Here is a 16,492-nt window from a genome sequence, read left to right as displayed (position 1 = left end):
GCTGTAAGCACCCTATTAGAGAATTAGGAGAGAGTGATTTTTCTTTATCCTGGAAATTCATCTATTATTTGGCAGAAATGAGTAATCCACACTTTCACTAAATTTCACCTGTCTCTGTTTACATTGTAGGTACAAGTGGTCCTTAAATCAGTTTGATTTTAGCTGCTGTGCAAGTAATCTTACAATGTTTAAGAGGGAATCTGTGAGTCTAGTGAAAAAAGCAGAAGTGCTTAATAGTGTAGATTGGGGAGTTAAAAAGAAGCCGATTTTAAGTGGGTAAAGTTGATTCAAGACCAAAACATGCCGATATCAGAGCCATTAATATAAGAAAAGTCTATGGAGTATGCATCTTTTCTGGGGACAAGATGTGTACTCCATAGCCATCAAACATTCCAAGCCAGTTCTAATTGGCTGGACAAATTTCCATAGTGCCATGGCTTACTGGAAAAAGTTATTTCTGGTGAAAGTGGAGTTGTAATCAAAGAAGACTGCACTCATTGGAAAGAAACAGTTTTGAAAAAAAATTATAGAGGATTACTAGCCCAAAGACATATTCATTGTTTCTGAAACAGATCTATTTTTTAAATGTTTGCCAAACAAGACACTGATTTTTAAACGTGATAAATGTTAGGTGGTAAAAATAGTAAGCAGAGAATTACAGTCTCGATTGGTGCAAATATGGCTAGTAATGAAAAACTGAAGCTTTTGGCAATAGGCAAAAGTAAACAACCTGATGTTTCAAAGAAGTAAAGTCGTTAGAGTTGGACTACATTTACAACAAAATATTGTGGATGACAAGTGAAATTTTTGAACAGTGAACATTAAATTTTGATAGAAAGATGACCAAAGAAAACAGAAAAATCATGTTGATTTTTGTCAGTAATTTCGAAACAAGTGTGAAGCTTGTTTTCTTACCTCTGAATACCTCATATAAACTGCAGCCAATGGACCAAGGCATTATGAAGAATTTGAAAATGCACTACCGAAGGTGCATACTGACAAAAAATTTACTGAGAATAGAAACCAACCAACCTACAGATTCTGTTATAGATTTGCAGATGTGCATATCAGAGTTAGCAAAAGTGTGGAGTCAAGATGTGGCAGAAACAACGATTAAGAATTGTCTCACAAAATTAGGTTTTGCTAAAATGGCAATTGACAGTGATCAGAGGGATGGACTACTACAGGATATTAATCAATCTTGGGCAGAACGCCAAGCGAGAGGTTTGATCAGTGGAGAACCTGTTCTTGACGAATTTTTAGAAGTTGGTAATGATGTCATAGTAGTTGAATTTCTGAGTGACTCCAACATTTTGGAGAGTGGTCAATGAAAATGTGGGCAATGAGGGCAATATTAAATCTTCCAAACATGAAACATTGGCATCATTTGAAACTTTGCGTCAAGACCTTCTGTGAAGAAAAATGTGCCAGAGAATATATTTGAGTGTTTAAATAAATGCAAGCATTTTTTATGAACAATGCACAGTAAAATCCAGTGTACAACAAAAAATAACCAAATATTTTACAAAATAAACCTTAAAAGTGCATTAATATATTGTGCGCAACATGTAAATAGTCATTTCTTAATATGTATGTACTGTATTAATAAATTAATTGTTTTAAAATGTTAGTTATTCATTCCTATTTATTTCTAATTTATTTCCCATCTTTTACTATATTTCTGAATCTTGAATTACAGTATTTTTCATTGTCAAAAAGGTCATATTTCTTCATAAAGAAATTTCTGTTTAACGAATTTTTTTAAAGCGAATGATGAATTTCATTTTATGGAGGTCCGACTGTATTTATTTTGAATATTGATAATATTAGAGTACTTTAGAACAATCAGTTTTTAAAAAAAAAAAATAAGATTAACTTTCACTTACTTCAATTGACCCATACATACTTTTTTGTTAGTTACAATATGGTTTAGCATTAGCATTAGTAGAGGCATATGATGCAAGAAAGCAAGCTTATTCAGCATCAGCCAAAAAAAAAAAAAAAAAAAAAAACACCACTCCCATTTCACCCCTCCGTTCGCTTGAAATACCTGTCCAGTTGAGCCTTAAATTTGTTTAGGCTATCAACTTCAACAACAAGTGATGGAAGTCCACCAACCAACCACCCGCTGGCCAAAGGCAAATTTCCGCACATCTATCCGACATCCGTCCTTCCTCAATTTGAATTTATGCCCTCCGAGCTGATTATTCTGAGCAAGATGAAGAATCCCATTGGTGTTGAGTATGCTCAAACCATTCAAAGCCTTATACACCTCTATCAGATCACCTCGCCGGTGCCTAGTCTCCAGACTCTGTAATTTGCAAAACTTAAGCCTTTCTTTGTAAGAGCAACCCCTTGTTCCATTCACTAATCTTGTTGCCCTTCTCTGTTCCAGCAGCTCTACATCCTTCTTGAAATGAGGCCTCCAGACCTGTATACAGTACTCAAGATGTGGCCTAACCATTGCCTTATACAAGGGAATAATCACCTCCTTATCCCTGCTAGAAAAATTCCTGTATATCATTGACAAGACACCATGAGCTACTCTTGCAGCTCGTCTGCACTGCTCAGAGAACTTCATATCTGCCTGCACAATTACCCCCAGGTCCTTTTCATTCTCCACCACTGTCAGTGTAGTACCGCAGAGTTGATACGTTGCTCTGGGGTTACTGACCCCAGAGCAACGTATCATTGACATTTAACATTGGCAAATGTAAAGTACTACATATGGGAAACTTCATTTGCCACCTCTCAGCCCATCTGTTCAACCTTTGTTCAACCCTGCCAACCTTTGTATCATCTGCAAACTTGGACATTAAACTTGATATCCCATCATCAATATCATTCATAAACACTGAAAACAACAACGGACCCAACACTGAACCCTGAGGAACTTCACTAATAACATTAGTCCACGTTGAGCAGTGTCCATTGATTACCACTCTCTCTCTTCTGCCACTCAACCATCCCCTTATCCATAGCAGCAATTTGCCTCCAATGCCACACTGCTCCAATTTGTGCAGCAGTCTTCCATGTGCAACAGTATCAAAAGCCTTTCTAAGATCCAAATATATAATATCAAAGTTATTCCCTGCATCCAGTTCTTTTGTGACTACATCATAGTATCCAATCAAATTGGTCAGGCAAGACCTGCCCTTCAAATTGGTCAGGCAAGACCTGCCCTTATGCTGCGTCTGAGCTATAACTGAATTCTTGTCTAGATGATCCTGCAGTGCTTCTTTAACCAGTGCCTCCATTAATTTACCTGGAACAGAAGTTAAACTAACAGGTCTATAATTACTTGTGTCAGCCTTTGATCCTCCTTTGTGAATTGGGGTTACATTTGCACATCTCCAGTCTATGGGTACCTCCCCTGAGTCCAAAGAAGCTCTCATAATTATGGCTAGGGGTTTGCTTACTTCCTTTGCTGCCTCCTTTAATATAACTGGATAGATCCCATCCACCCCAGGTGCCTTTTTTATGTTTATCCTCAACAATCTCTCCTCCACTTTCCTCTCAGTTATTACAAAATCATACAGCTCACTGCCAATGTTTACTTTACCTACATCATTCTCCTTCCTGAATAACTCCTCATGCGTGAATGTAGATGCAAAATACTCGTTTAGATTGTTAGCCACCTGAGCAGGATCCTCAACTGTTGAACCATCAATATCCAGTGGACCAATCTGATTCATCCCTTTCCTTCTTGAGTTTAAATAGGTAAAGAATTCTTTTCTGTTTTTCTTTGCATCCTTTGCCAAGGATTTTTTGTAGTCTGCCTTTGCCTGCCTTATCTCCTTTGTGACTTGGTTACAGACCAACTTATATCTATCATAGGCTTCTATGTCACCCATTAATTTGTATGTATCCCATGCATTTTTCTTCTCTGCCACATGTCTCATTAGTTCATCTGACAACCATTTAGGCCTAAACCTTGAACAATATTTCTTAGTTGGTATGTAAAGCCTGGTAGCCTCCAAGATTAGTTCCTTGAATGCTTCCCATTTTGAGTTTGCTGTTGGTAACATCATCAGTTGGTCCCACTGTATAGAATTTAAATACTGTCTCAGACCATCATAGTCACCTTTACGAAAACAAAAACCCTTCCCTTTACCTCTGATGGTAGTTACCTCCTTGAGTAAATTCCACTTCAACACACTGTGATCACTGCCACCTAGTGGTTCATTTATCTGCAGATTCTTAATGCATGAAGAATCACTACTGATAATCAGATCAAGAGTATTGCTCCCTCTTGTTGCCTAACGAACATGCTGATGTAGAAAACAATCATCCAATAAATCCACAAAAGCCTTGCTAGTGTGTGAGTGACCAACCCACAAATTCCAGTCGATATCTGGGAAATTAAAATCCCCCATTATAAGACTCTCTGATTTACTGGCCCACTCTATTTCCCTGTACAATATCTTATTATACTCATCAGAGTCATTAGGCCTATAGCACACTCCTACTCTCAATTTTGATTTCCCTATGCTTATGTCACACCAAACTGACTCGACACTGCCCTGTCCATCAGTGTCGACTGGCTTCACTTCCTTGGACTTTATGTGTTTCTTAACTAATAGCATAACCCCTCCTCCCCTCCTGTCCTGTCTATCCTTTCTATACACACTGTATTCCCCAAATTCCAGTTCCGCATTCCTTATATCTGTGTGACACCACGTCTCTGATATCCCAACAATATCTGCCTTTGATGTTTTGAGCAATACCTCAAATTCATCAAATTTATTTACCAAACTCCTAGCATTGGTGTACACGCAGGTATACATGCACCTGTTTCTATTCTTGGCTACCCTAACACACCCCATGTGTTTACTTGTACCGCAATGACTCCCAGCAGTCTCTGAAATATCCTGCATCTTGTTTTTCAGGCTTCTGCTCATTTCAATAGAAGCAGTGCAAGAATCACTTCCACCTCTGCCAGTGGCTACTGTTAATCTATTAGTCTTTGTATCCCCCCCAACTAGCAGTTTTCCGACCCACCTAACTCTGCCTCGACAGCATCAGCAAAAATTCTTGCACCCTTTCTATTTAAGTGTATCCCATCCCTGTAGAAGCAATCTCTCCTGTTAACAAGTACAGTCCAGGCTGAAAAAAATTCTACCCCTTGAGCCTTGCGCAATCCCTCCAGGGCCGAATTGATCGACAAGGCTCTCATCATATACTCCCTCCTATCGTGTCTGGGCAGAATTGCAGACACTTTCAAATTCAACCCTAATTCACGGCTTTTTTCAACAGTGACCTGTACTTGCTAAGTAATTCTGCCGGTCTCCTACTCTTAATATCATTAGTTTACATTAGTACTGTTTACATCAGTACATAACCAAAATCTTAGTTTTACTGTTATTATTGATTTTTTCCTAGTTTGATGGAATAATCAGATAATGAGAAATTTTAGATAACTGGAATGTGCCAGCCTCTATGCATGCTGAATAACAAAGCTTTTTATGTTTGTATGGATTTTATGCAGACTTATTAATAAAATACTATCACAGGAACTTTGAGACCAAAATACCAAGATAAAGTGTAAAGTGTTTTACTTGTTATGCAGAACCTTCTAAATGAACACAAAAGTATTATTAAGTTGTCCACACCTTGTTTATTTTAGCTCTAAGTCTACCCCCCCCCCCATGGAATATGGCCAATCTCACTCTACCCATCTTATTGCAGGGCGAATTACTTTTGAGAAGTTGACTAATGTTGAATACTCTGGAGTCGTTTATTTCTCAGTTCGCAATGTGTCTGTTTTCGAGTGTCTCAGCTGGTGTCGGGATGAGACAGAATGTGTGGCTGCTGCTTTTAGCTTTCAGACTAGTGGAATTGCATCTGGTCAGGAAACACTATGCAAGTTGCAAAATGAAACTCAAGCCCGAAATCCAGCCATTATTCCCCAGAAAAGTGCCAATACTTATTTTTTCATTAGGCTGCACTTGCGTTCAGGTAATTCTTTAAGTTAATCTGTAATATTCTTTTATGTAGTGGTTATTGATTGGGAATACTTGAAAATGTTAATGAGGTATGCAGCATGAACTGCCAAAACCACCACTTAAAATTATTGACTCTGTTTTACGGTATATACTTTTGTGTAATAAGTGTATGATATCCCCCAAACTGTATGATTAATGTATTCTGGAAATTGTTGTTGTTTGGTTTTTTTTAGGAGCATTAACAACTAAGGCCATATTGCTCCAAGAATATGCGGTGGTCATTCCCTGACCTTTCCGCATCCTCCGTATTTGGTGGTGACGGGCTCGAACCCCGGTCTAATCAAGAAGCGTGTGCTACGCACTGTTGCTCCTTCCTACCTGGCTACGGAGGCGCCTCTGGAAATTGTTATGCAAGGTGAAAACTGAAATTCTGTGTATTAACTGATCATGCAAAAACAGCAATGCTGTTTTTGCATGATTATTGGTTGGAAAACTTAAAACACATTGTTTAAAAGGGCATATTGCACAACCTGTAATCAAATAAGTACAGGAACTTCCCGACTTACGTAATGCTCGACTTATGGAAATTCGACTTTACATAAGTTTTTGCTGGCTGGTGCAAATTAAAAAAAATAGTGGAAACGTATTTTGCATCCCGTAGGAATAAATGGAGGTATATTGTTATGTGAACCCAATAAAAAATTTTGTGTTTTTTTTTTTCGTAATTCATTCCAAGTCCTTGGAAGTTAAATTTTGCTATATTACTAAGCTACTTATCTCTTTAAAAGATCATATTTATAATGGAAATTACACTACCCTTTCATCTTTATCATATGTTCCCATTATAAGAATCAATTTGAACACCTTTGTGATATTTTTCTAAAGCACATTTCTGGAAGTCACAACCATAAAACAATAAAACAATTTGCACTCTCCAGTTTATTGGGCTTTTCTCTTAGTGCATCTAATTATAAACGGGTAGTAAACTCGATCTTATTGCATTTGCGACAATACCAATAACTGCAATTGTATGGGGTTTTTATGTTATTATGGTGAAATGTGTTCCCCTTCACTGAAATTTTCAATCATATAAAAAATAAATTTTCAGAAACTTCTCTTCATTGCTACAATGATGAAGGGAAGCGACCAACGAAAAGTGCAAGTAGTGGTAGTGCCAGGAAACGAAACAAAATTGATTTACAAATGAAGATTAAAATGATTAAGAAGCATGAAGCAGGACAAGGGAATTAGGTCTCGCTGCTTCAACAGTGAATACTATTTTAAAGGAGAGTGCTCGCATAAAAGAACATGTCAAAGGATCAACGCACTTAAGGTCAACAGTGATCACAAAACAGCGTTCAGGTGCTATATCAAAAATGGAACAGCTATTAATAATATGGATGGAAAATTAGATTCAGAAGTGAGTGCCCCTGAGTCTAATGACCATTCAAGCAAAAATAACAAGTATTTATAAAGACATTAAGGATAAGTAAGGTGAACCCCAACCCAAGTTCATGGCAAGCAACGGGTGGTTTAATAGGTTTCCACAACGTTAAAGTATGCGGTGAAGTCGCCAATGCCAATTCTGCAGCTGCAGAGAAATTTTGTGATGTGTTGGAAAAAATTATTGATAAAGGTCAATCCAATGGAGCAAATTTTTAATGTTGATGAGACTGCTCTGTATTGGAAAAAAATGTTGGATCGAACATACATTGCCAAAGAGAAAAATACAATGCCAGGTTTCAAGGCTTCAAAAGATAGGGCCATGCTCTTGCTTGGGGCTAATGCAGCGGGAGATTACAGATTAAAACCACTGCTTGGGTACCATTCTGGAAACCCTCTTGCATTTAAGGTCATCAATAAAGCCACCCTACCCATGCATTTCCGATTGAACCAGAGAGCATGGATAACAATATCTCTCTTTGAGGATTGGTTTAACTTCTGCTTGAATTCCAAAGGTTGAAAAATATTGTAAAAGACAACGATGTTCCTTTGAAGATTTTTGCTTCTATTAGAAAATGCTCCTGGACATCCTATGCATCTAGATGATTTCAATTCGAACGTGAGAGTCATATATCTACCACCAAACATGACTTCACTCGTCCGACTTATGGATCAGGGTGTTTGATGAAGGTGGATATCAAAGGGAGCAAATTTTTAACATTGACGAGACTGCTCTGTATTGGAAAAAAAATGTCGGATCAAACATACATTGCCAAAGAGAAAAATACAATATGAATTTAAAAGCATACTATTTACGCACAACATTTTCTCAGGCATTGTCTGCAGTAGACGATGATAAAAATTTTATGTTAAGAGCCTTTGGAAACCTTACAATATATACCATGCCATCTTAAACATTAATAAGGCCTGGGCGGAAATTACTAAAAGTTGTTTAAATGGCGCATGGAAGAAAATATGCCCATGGCACTTAAAAAGGCTTTGAAGGATTTTAAAAAGACGAATCATATGAAGAGGTTACAGATAAGATTGTAATTGTTGCAGAGCTACTTCAGTTGGAGGTTGATGCCAAAGACATGGAGGAGTTAATAGAGGAAGAAGAGAAGTTCTATCTAACGAAGAACTTATTGACTTGCAGGCAGTGATAGTGAAAGAAAGAATGCTGACGAAGCTCAAGATGAACCAAATGAGGAGCCGAGATGCTTCATCACCAGAGAGATGGCAATGGCATTTCATGAAATTGCATTGGCAATGGCGAGGTTTGAGAAGATGGATCCTGACAGTGAATGATTCTTAAAAGTTAACAGAGAGGTAAATGATATGTTTGCTTGCTACAAAAATATCTACAATGAAAACAAAAAAGCCACCGTGCAGTCATCCAATAATATGTTCTTTCGTAAGGTTTAGTGGCTGACCCCTTCTAAATCTCCACAGCCCTCAACCTCCACAGCGGTGTACTTATCAGCTGAAGATGTCAATTCTGGCAATGATGCTCGAGAGGTAAAACTTACTGACGTTATGCCTGTCTCCTCTCTTTTTTTTGTAATTTTATAATTTTGAAATTTTTTTAAATTGCATGCTTTTGTAATTTTTCCTGCGCATGAGATAAAAAATTGAATAAATACAAAAAATAATTCTATTTACATGTTCGTTGAACATTTTCTTTTTTGATTCAATCAATTCAGCGAGTACAGTGTGAGTGCTGCATAAGTATGGGGAAATTCCAACTTACAGAATTTGACCATTACACTACTTACGTAGTGTTCCATGGAATGCAACTCTTATGTAAGTCAGGGAGTTTCTGTATTCTAATCCATGGGTTTTGAAAATCATTTTTAATAATAATTAAACATTAGATAACATGCACAAAAAATAGGAAAAATATGCAATAAAACATAAAAATAACCACCAAAATGCTGTTATATACAATAATACTGTTAAACTTTATTACCAGTTTATCTCAGTTAAGAGCATTACTATTTGTTTGTTCAGGATTTAAAAGTGACTGAACTGTTATATGAAAAGTTTTAGAATAAGGATCACTTTACAACTTGCATGTGAAATAACCTTTGTTATAGTAAACATCAGTATGTTTTTCAGAATGATCCATTGTAATTCTGTGGTATTTATTGTCCAAAATCATTTTCAAAGCGGAGAATGAATTTTCCACATTGACAGATTTGACTGGGCTACATTTGAAAATGTAAGGCCTGAAAGCTTTTACTTGAAATGGAAGTTCCTGCTGATTTCTATTAAAAAATCATCAATTTTCTTTAAAATGTGGAATCTGGAGTTATTGTTAAAAAATTAATCATATTTATTTTTTTCTCATTTTCTGTCCTATATCTTCAGGGATGGTTGAAATTTCTAACTGAACTTTCTCAACTTTTGTCAGTTGCACTGCTCAAAGAAATAACCCAAGTTTCAATTTGATTATAAGATTAGGTAACCAAGCAAAATGAGTCTCGATGAAAGCAAATATTTTCTAACCAAAGAATTGGAAAGATTTGTCTAACAATGCCAGTAGCTGCAGTATCCAAAGCATTGGCTATTCTTTTTATAGATTCAATATTTGGCATATATGTGGTTACATAAAACTGCTTTATGTAACAACATAAACCTTGTCAAAATAGGCTTTAGTGGAAGGAGGCCAGGTTGCACATCTCTGTAAATATTTGCTCTGCAAGCTATGTAATAAATGGGTTAAACAAATAATGTGAATTAGGTTTGGATAGAAAAGTTGTAATGCAGAAGCTGCTTTTATCTTACATGAAGCAGCATCACTAACAAAAATGCAGACTTTTTTTTTTTTGTTCTCTTTGGATTGTTTCTCAGTGTCTGACCATAATAACTACAAAGAATCATTCACAAATCTTGCAATTGTGGAGTAATTCATATTTTCAAGAACCTTACAAGCAAGCAGATGCAGAATATATGGCACAAGTTTCTGCCATTTCTTTAGGAGACATCCAGATACACTTTTCTGCAACATCTTGATGATTTTGACAAATATCGTTATAAATATTACTAAGATAATTCTTTTTCCTCAAGGTAGATTTATCTGGAATGTTTTTATTTATTCAATATTTTTTTTCAAGAAAATCATGAAAACTGGTTTGGAAAGAGATATTGCTACTTACCAAGCTGAGTTATAGATCTTTTTCTCTTTTCTGTATGTACATGACTTGGTTAAAAGTGTCTGATCTGGCAATTTTTCCTTGTTCTTTCTTGGAATGAAGGTACTCTTCATTCCAAGGTCTCCCATTATATCAAAGATAATAAAATGCCCCTACTTTAAATCAATTTCTTTGTTTTTAAAGTGATTCAAATGTATTTCTGTAAATTTGGCAATGAATTTCTTTCATAATGATTATTCCAGCACTGACTTATTTGTAATATGAAATTTACAAACTCAATTTAAAATTTAGTTTGTAAATTTTTATTGTTGGAATAAAATGATTGAATTCTATTTGAATTTAATTTTTTGGTCTGTTTTTTCATAGGCTGTAAAAACTTCACAGGCCCTAGGCACTGTGCCTAATGGAAAAAGACAACCTGGAATTTTTTTCTGCATGGAATGTTTTTTTTTTCTCCCCACAAACAACACATAAGACTATACTGCCATCCATAGTAAAATCTTTTGTTTGGTGTCAGATTTCATTTTTAACATATTCTTGTGATGTAATTAATTTGAATCATTTTGTTTGTAGTCATGAAAACAAAAAGTTTTTTTTTTTTGTACTGAAAGTGAAACTAATGAAATTAATTTTATATAGATTTAGTGGTCCACCAATTTTAAATATATAGTACATCAAATATGGTGTTCTACCAATTCCTTACCTATTTCAATGTGTTCCATTACTCAAAAGGTCGAAATGCATTTTTATGGAGTGTGTGGAACCAGATTCCTCAAAGCCTAATTTCATTTTAATGAATTTATTATGCTGTATTCATAATGCTCAAACAAATTCTAAATATCTTTTAAGGGCACAAAATGAGGACTTACATAAAAAGTACAAGAAAATGTTGAGAAAAAGTTGCCACTTAGATTTAAATTTGAAAATGTCTGCAATTCTGATCAGATACAATAGGAGGGAGTACACGATGAGAATCTTGTCAATCATTTTGGCTCTGGAGAGATTGTGCAAGGCTCGTTGGGTATAATTTTTCTCATTGTGGTCTGTACTTGTTAACAGGAGAAACTACTATCCAGGCAACATTTGGTGGGTTGGAAGACTATTAGATTGGGGACTAATAGATTAAAAATATCTGTAGGCAGAAGTGAAAGTGATTCTTGTGCTGTTTCTACTGGAATATGCAGCAGCACGGAAAGCAAGGTACTATTGGGGATTTCAAGGCCTTATATGGGTCATTGTAGAACAAGAAAATACATGGACTGTGTTAGGATAAATGAGAATAAGAACAGGTGCATGTACACCAGTGCTAGGAGCACAGTAAATAAATTTGATGAATATGAAGTGCTGGTCGAGTCAACAAATGGAAATTGTGGGGATATCAGAGACATGGTGTCACTCAGATATAAGGGATGCAGAATTTGAATATGGGGAGTGTAATGTATACAGAAAGGACAGACAGGGCATGATGGGGGGGGGAGGTTTTATGCTCTTAGTTAAGAAGCACATAAAATCTAAGGCAGTGCATCCAGTTGACATGGGTAGCCAGTGCAATGTTGAGTCAGTTTGGTATGACATAAGCACTGGGAAAACAAAAAAGAGATTAGGAGTGTGTTATATACCAAATGACTGTGATGAGTACAATGAACAATTGTACAGCGAAATAGAGTGGGCCGGAATGTCTTATAATAGGGATTTTAACTTTCCAAATATTGACTGGAACTTGTGGGTTGGTGTCATTCACATGGTAGAAAGACTTTTGTGGATTTATTGAATAACTGTTTATTGGATGAACAACAAGGGATGGCAGTACTTGATCTGATTATCAGCACTGCTCTTCATGCATTCAGAATCTGCAGATAAAATAACTAATAGGATGTGGGATTTACTTAAAAGAAGTAATCACTGTCAAGGGCAAAGGGAAGAATTTTAGCTTTCATAAAAGTGGTTACAGTGGTCTCAGAGAGTTTTTAAGTTCCATTCAGTGGGATTAGCTGATGATGTTACCAACAGAAAATTCTAAATGGGAAGCTTACAGGGAAGTAATCCTGAAAGCTACTTGGCTTTTGACAGTAAGAGATACTATTCAAATCTTAGACCTTAATGGTTATCAAGTGATCTAATGGGACTTGTGGCAGAAAAGATAAATACATTGAATACTTAAATTATCAGTACTATAATAAATATAAATGCAACAAGGCATAATGATATAATCCTGCCCACCCACCAATGAAAAGCCAACTAGCCTTGAATCAGTGCCATCTGGGTGGCGGTGGTGCCAACCGAGAATAAGTAACAGTAGTCTTCTCTATTAGAGAAGTGTTACTTATTTGAGGTAGTGCAATACATGGTAACTTGTGAAGGATGATCACAATATGAGATACAACTTAAATGATGCCTTTACAGTATGAATGTAGTTTTTGTTTAAGAGCTATCTATGGTGTATCTACACTAATATTTAATAAATTATCAGTACATAGAGAAACTTACAGTTGGCATAAACTAGGGTGCAATCAAGTCACAAAGGGGGTTATTCAAGCAGAGGTATATCCTCTGGCAAAGAATTCAAAGACATTCTTTATTAATGTAAACACTAGAAGGAAGAGATAAATCAGTTGGTCTGCTAGCTATGAATGACGTAACTGTCAGCAGTCCTGCTCAGGTTGTGGATAAACTGAATAGATATTTTGCCTCTACATTCATGAATGAGAAATTTTTTTTTTTTTTAGGGATGGGAATGTCAGTATTATATCAATTTACAGGGGAGCTAAATGATTTTGTGATAACTGAGAGGAAGTGGAAGAGTGATTGTTGAAGCTAAACATAAATAAGGCACCTGCAATGGATGAAATGTATTCAGTTATATTAAGAGAGTCAGTAAAAGAGGTAAGCAAATCTTTGGCTATAATTGTGAGAGCATGTGGACTGTAGATGTGTGAATGTATCCCCAATTCACAAAGGGTGAAGTGAGTAAGTACAGATCTGCAAATTTTACTTCTCTTCCAGGAGAAATAATGGAATCACTGGTTAAAGAAGTAATGGAGGATCATCTAGATAGGAATATACAAGAGTGGGTCAATAAGTAATATGCAATTACTAACACACATGTGTGCATAAGGAAGAGGGAGGAATTCATGATGCACACTTGTTGTGCTATCAATTACCCATTAATACACCTAATATAATTTTTCTGGTATTTTTAGATCTGCAGATATGGATGGACAAAATGACAGCTGTTTCCAGAAGTTGTGTGTTTTGGAGTTCCTGTTGAAGTTGGATGACCATTCAGCCACATCTATACATCGAAAACTCCTGGCAGTCTATGGGAACCAGACAGTTGATCGAAGTAATGTCCAGTGGTGGCTACAATGGTTCAGGAAGATGATTTCAACATCAAGGACAAACCAAGTGCCAAACTGTGATGCACAAACTGTGAAAATGAATAACTCATTGACCAGCTCATTTGAAATGACAGGTGCATAACCACCAGACAAGTGAACACTGTAAAAATATCAAAGGGAAGTGTTTTGATCATCATCAAGAGATTGGTTACAGAAATATTTGTTCTTAGTGAGTGCCTAAGCTATTCACACTAGAGATGGTGGATGGTTGCAAGTAAAGAGATCTGTGAATATCTTCTGGAGAGGTTTAGTGCTGGCAGCCCTGAGTGCTTTAAAGGTAATGTCACATGTAATGAAACATGGCTCTTCCATTATGACCTATAAACCAAATGACAATCAATGAAATGGGCACACCCAACATCACCTATAAACAAAAAGGCCAAAACTTTCCAACTCATCAACAAAACTTATGGCCACCTTCTTCTGGGATCAAAATAGCATAATTTTTATTGATTTCTTGGGAAGTGGTCAACAAAGAAAGATACTGCTCATTCCTGGAAAAGCTTAATCAAGATCTGAAAACCAAAAGACCTGAACCAAATTGGCATGACACCAGCTTCATCAAGATAATGCAAGGCTGCACATAGTTTAAATGACACTGTCAGAGATCACCCAGCTTGGGTGTAGCATAATGTTTCACCTGCCCTATAGCCCTGACCTCATCCTATCAAATTTTTTTTTGTTTGGTAGAGACTGAAAGCATATCTCTGTGGTAAGGCATTTGAGAGTGATTTGGAACTAATTTCTGACATTAAACATTGGTGTAAATGTCAGCCCTCCTGATTTTTTAAATACATTCACTGCCTGGAAAGAATGCTGGAGAAAATGCAGTGAATGCGATGGTTCTTACATTGAGTGATATTTTCACGAAGTTTAAAGATTCTATGTTATTGTATGATAGTGTGTTACTTATTGACCCGACCTTGTAGTTATATAGCAATTGCAGCATGGATTTATTAAGAGACAATCTTGTTCAACCAATCTGTTTGGATACTGTGATGCAGTATCCAGTAACAAAGGAACTGGATACAAAAAAATAATTTTGACGTCATTTACTAAGATTTCAGAAAAGCTTTTGATACTGCTGTTCTTAGTCGGTGCCTAAGCTGTTCACACTAGAGATGGTGGTTGGTTGATAAATAACATTAACTTTTCCCTAATGCCACAAATTGGAATAGTGTGGCATTAGGTAAAAGTTAATGTTATTAATAAAGATTTGATTGAGCGGGGAAAGATACAGTAGTTATCAGTGGGCACTGCTCTTTGTGGTCTAACGTTATTAGTGGAATCCCCCAGTGTTCACTGCTGGACATTGCTGTATTCATTATTTATTAATGATATTGATTAAGGCATATCAGGGTTAATGTCTAAGTTTGCAGATTGTATGAAGGTTGGCATGGTGGTTAATGACAGTAATAATGAGGGTATGCTACTGCAACAGGATCTAGAAAAATTTGGCAGATGCCAATGATTTGGCAGAAATGGCAATTGAAGTTTAATGTTGACAAATGCATATGTAATCACAGAATACCATACCGACTGTATGGTACCACATTGAAGATAGTGGAGAATGAAAATTATCCAAGGGTAATTGTGTAGTCAGATATGATGTTCTCTGAGCTGAGCTGTGCAGACTGGATACTAGGCCAGTTCATCAGGTTTTGTCAATGATATATAGAAATTTTTTTTTTTTAATGTCTATGTCAATATTTTATCAACGACACACAGAAAATAAAGAAATGATGTACAGAATTTATTTCTTCACATGCTTCATGCTTGGAAGTTAGCAAGCTCTGGACTTGTTTTTTCTCTTTGTAAGCTAATAACTGACCAGGTTGATTTCAAATAGCCTTGATTAAGTTTATATGTAATATTACACATCTTTCCTCTCTCTTTTATTCTTTTGTGTGTTTTTAGTCCAAAAGAAAGGAAGTTGCTATTGTATTTACTATCAGCTTAAAGATTAGTAACCAAACTGGAGCAGTGTGTTGTGAGTAATTAAAAAAAATTCTGGTATGGGTATCAGATTATTTTTGGAATGTGCATTGTTTTGCACTGTTAGCATTAAAAAAGGTTTGGAAAGTATTGACATTCAATTTAAATTTAAAATTTATTACCAGAAATTATGACCTAGGTTTCAGCATGACGGGAACCTTATTTACCAGCTCATATTATTATTTAGTCATTTAGTTAATTTAGTGCAGATCAGTAGGGGTGTTAGTCAGCTTTTCATGATGATTCTGTGAGGAGGAACATTTATTCATTAATCTATATTAAATTTATTTTATAAACATAAAATGGTTTTAGTAGGAAAAACATTTGGTAGCACCACTGTGGGTCACTTGGAGGAGGGGGATTATTGATTGTGGTTGCTTCCGGGTCTGCCTCAAATGGCATGTGATGCATTTCCAACATATGTGACTATTGCAGATTTGGCTATTCTTGGTCCTCAGAGTAGCCAAATCTGCAATTCCTAATCACTAAATTTGGTCATTTCAAAGCTTTTGTATCCTCAATTTTGTCCTCAATTTTATCCTCAATTATAGTCCTC

The 16,492-nt window shown here is 36.1% G+C and overlaps 1 protein-coding gene across 1 annotated transcript in view; it reads left to right on the top strand.

Moving 5' to 3' along the window:
- The first annotated feature begins 1,148 nt into the window (after positions 1-1,148).
- The window catches only part of LOC150087198 (uncharacterized), a 137,900-nt gene continuing 122,556 nt past the window's right edge, over positions 1,149-16,492 (top strand). The window contains exons 1-2 of the mRNA XM_090372407.1: positions 1,149-1,269; positions 5,689-5,958. Coding sequence (XP_090228533.1) covers positions 1,149-1,269; positions 5,689-5,958 — 391 coding nt within the window. The remainder of the gene's footprint in view (positions 1,270-5,688; positions 5,959-16,492) is intronic.

This window comes from Mastigoproctus giganteus, chromosome 4, assembly GCF_048544385.1.
Source record: "Mastigoproctus giganteus isolate SK-2022 chromosome 4, ASM4854438v1, whole genome shotgun sequence".
Taxonomy (NCBI): Eukaryota; Metazoa; Arthropoda; class Arachnida; order Uropygi; family Thelyphonidae; genus Mastigoproctus; species Mastigoproctus giganteus.
The sequence above is the reverse complement of the archived record's forward strand: the minus strand, read 5'-3'. Positions and strand labels throughout refer to the sequence as shown.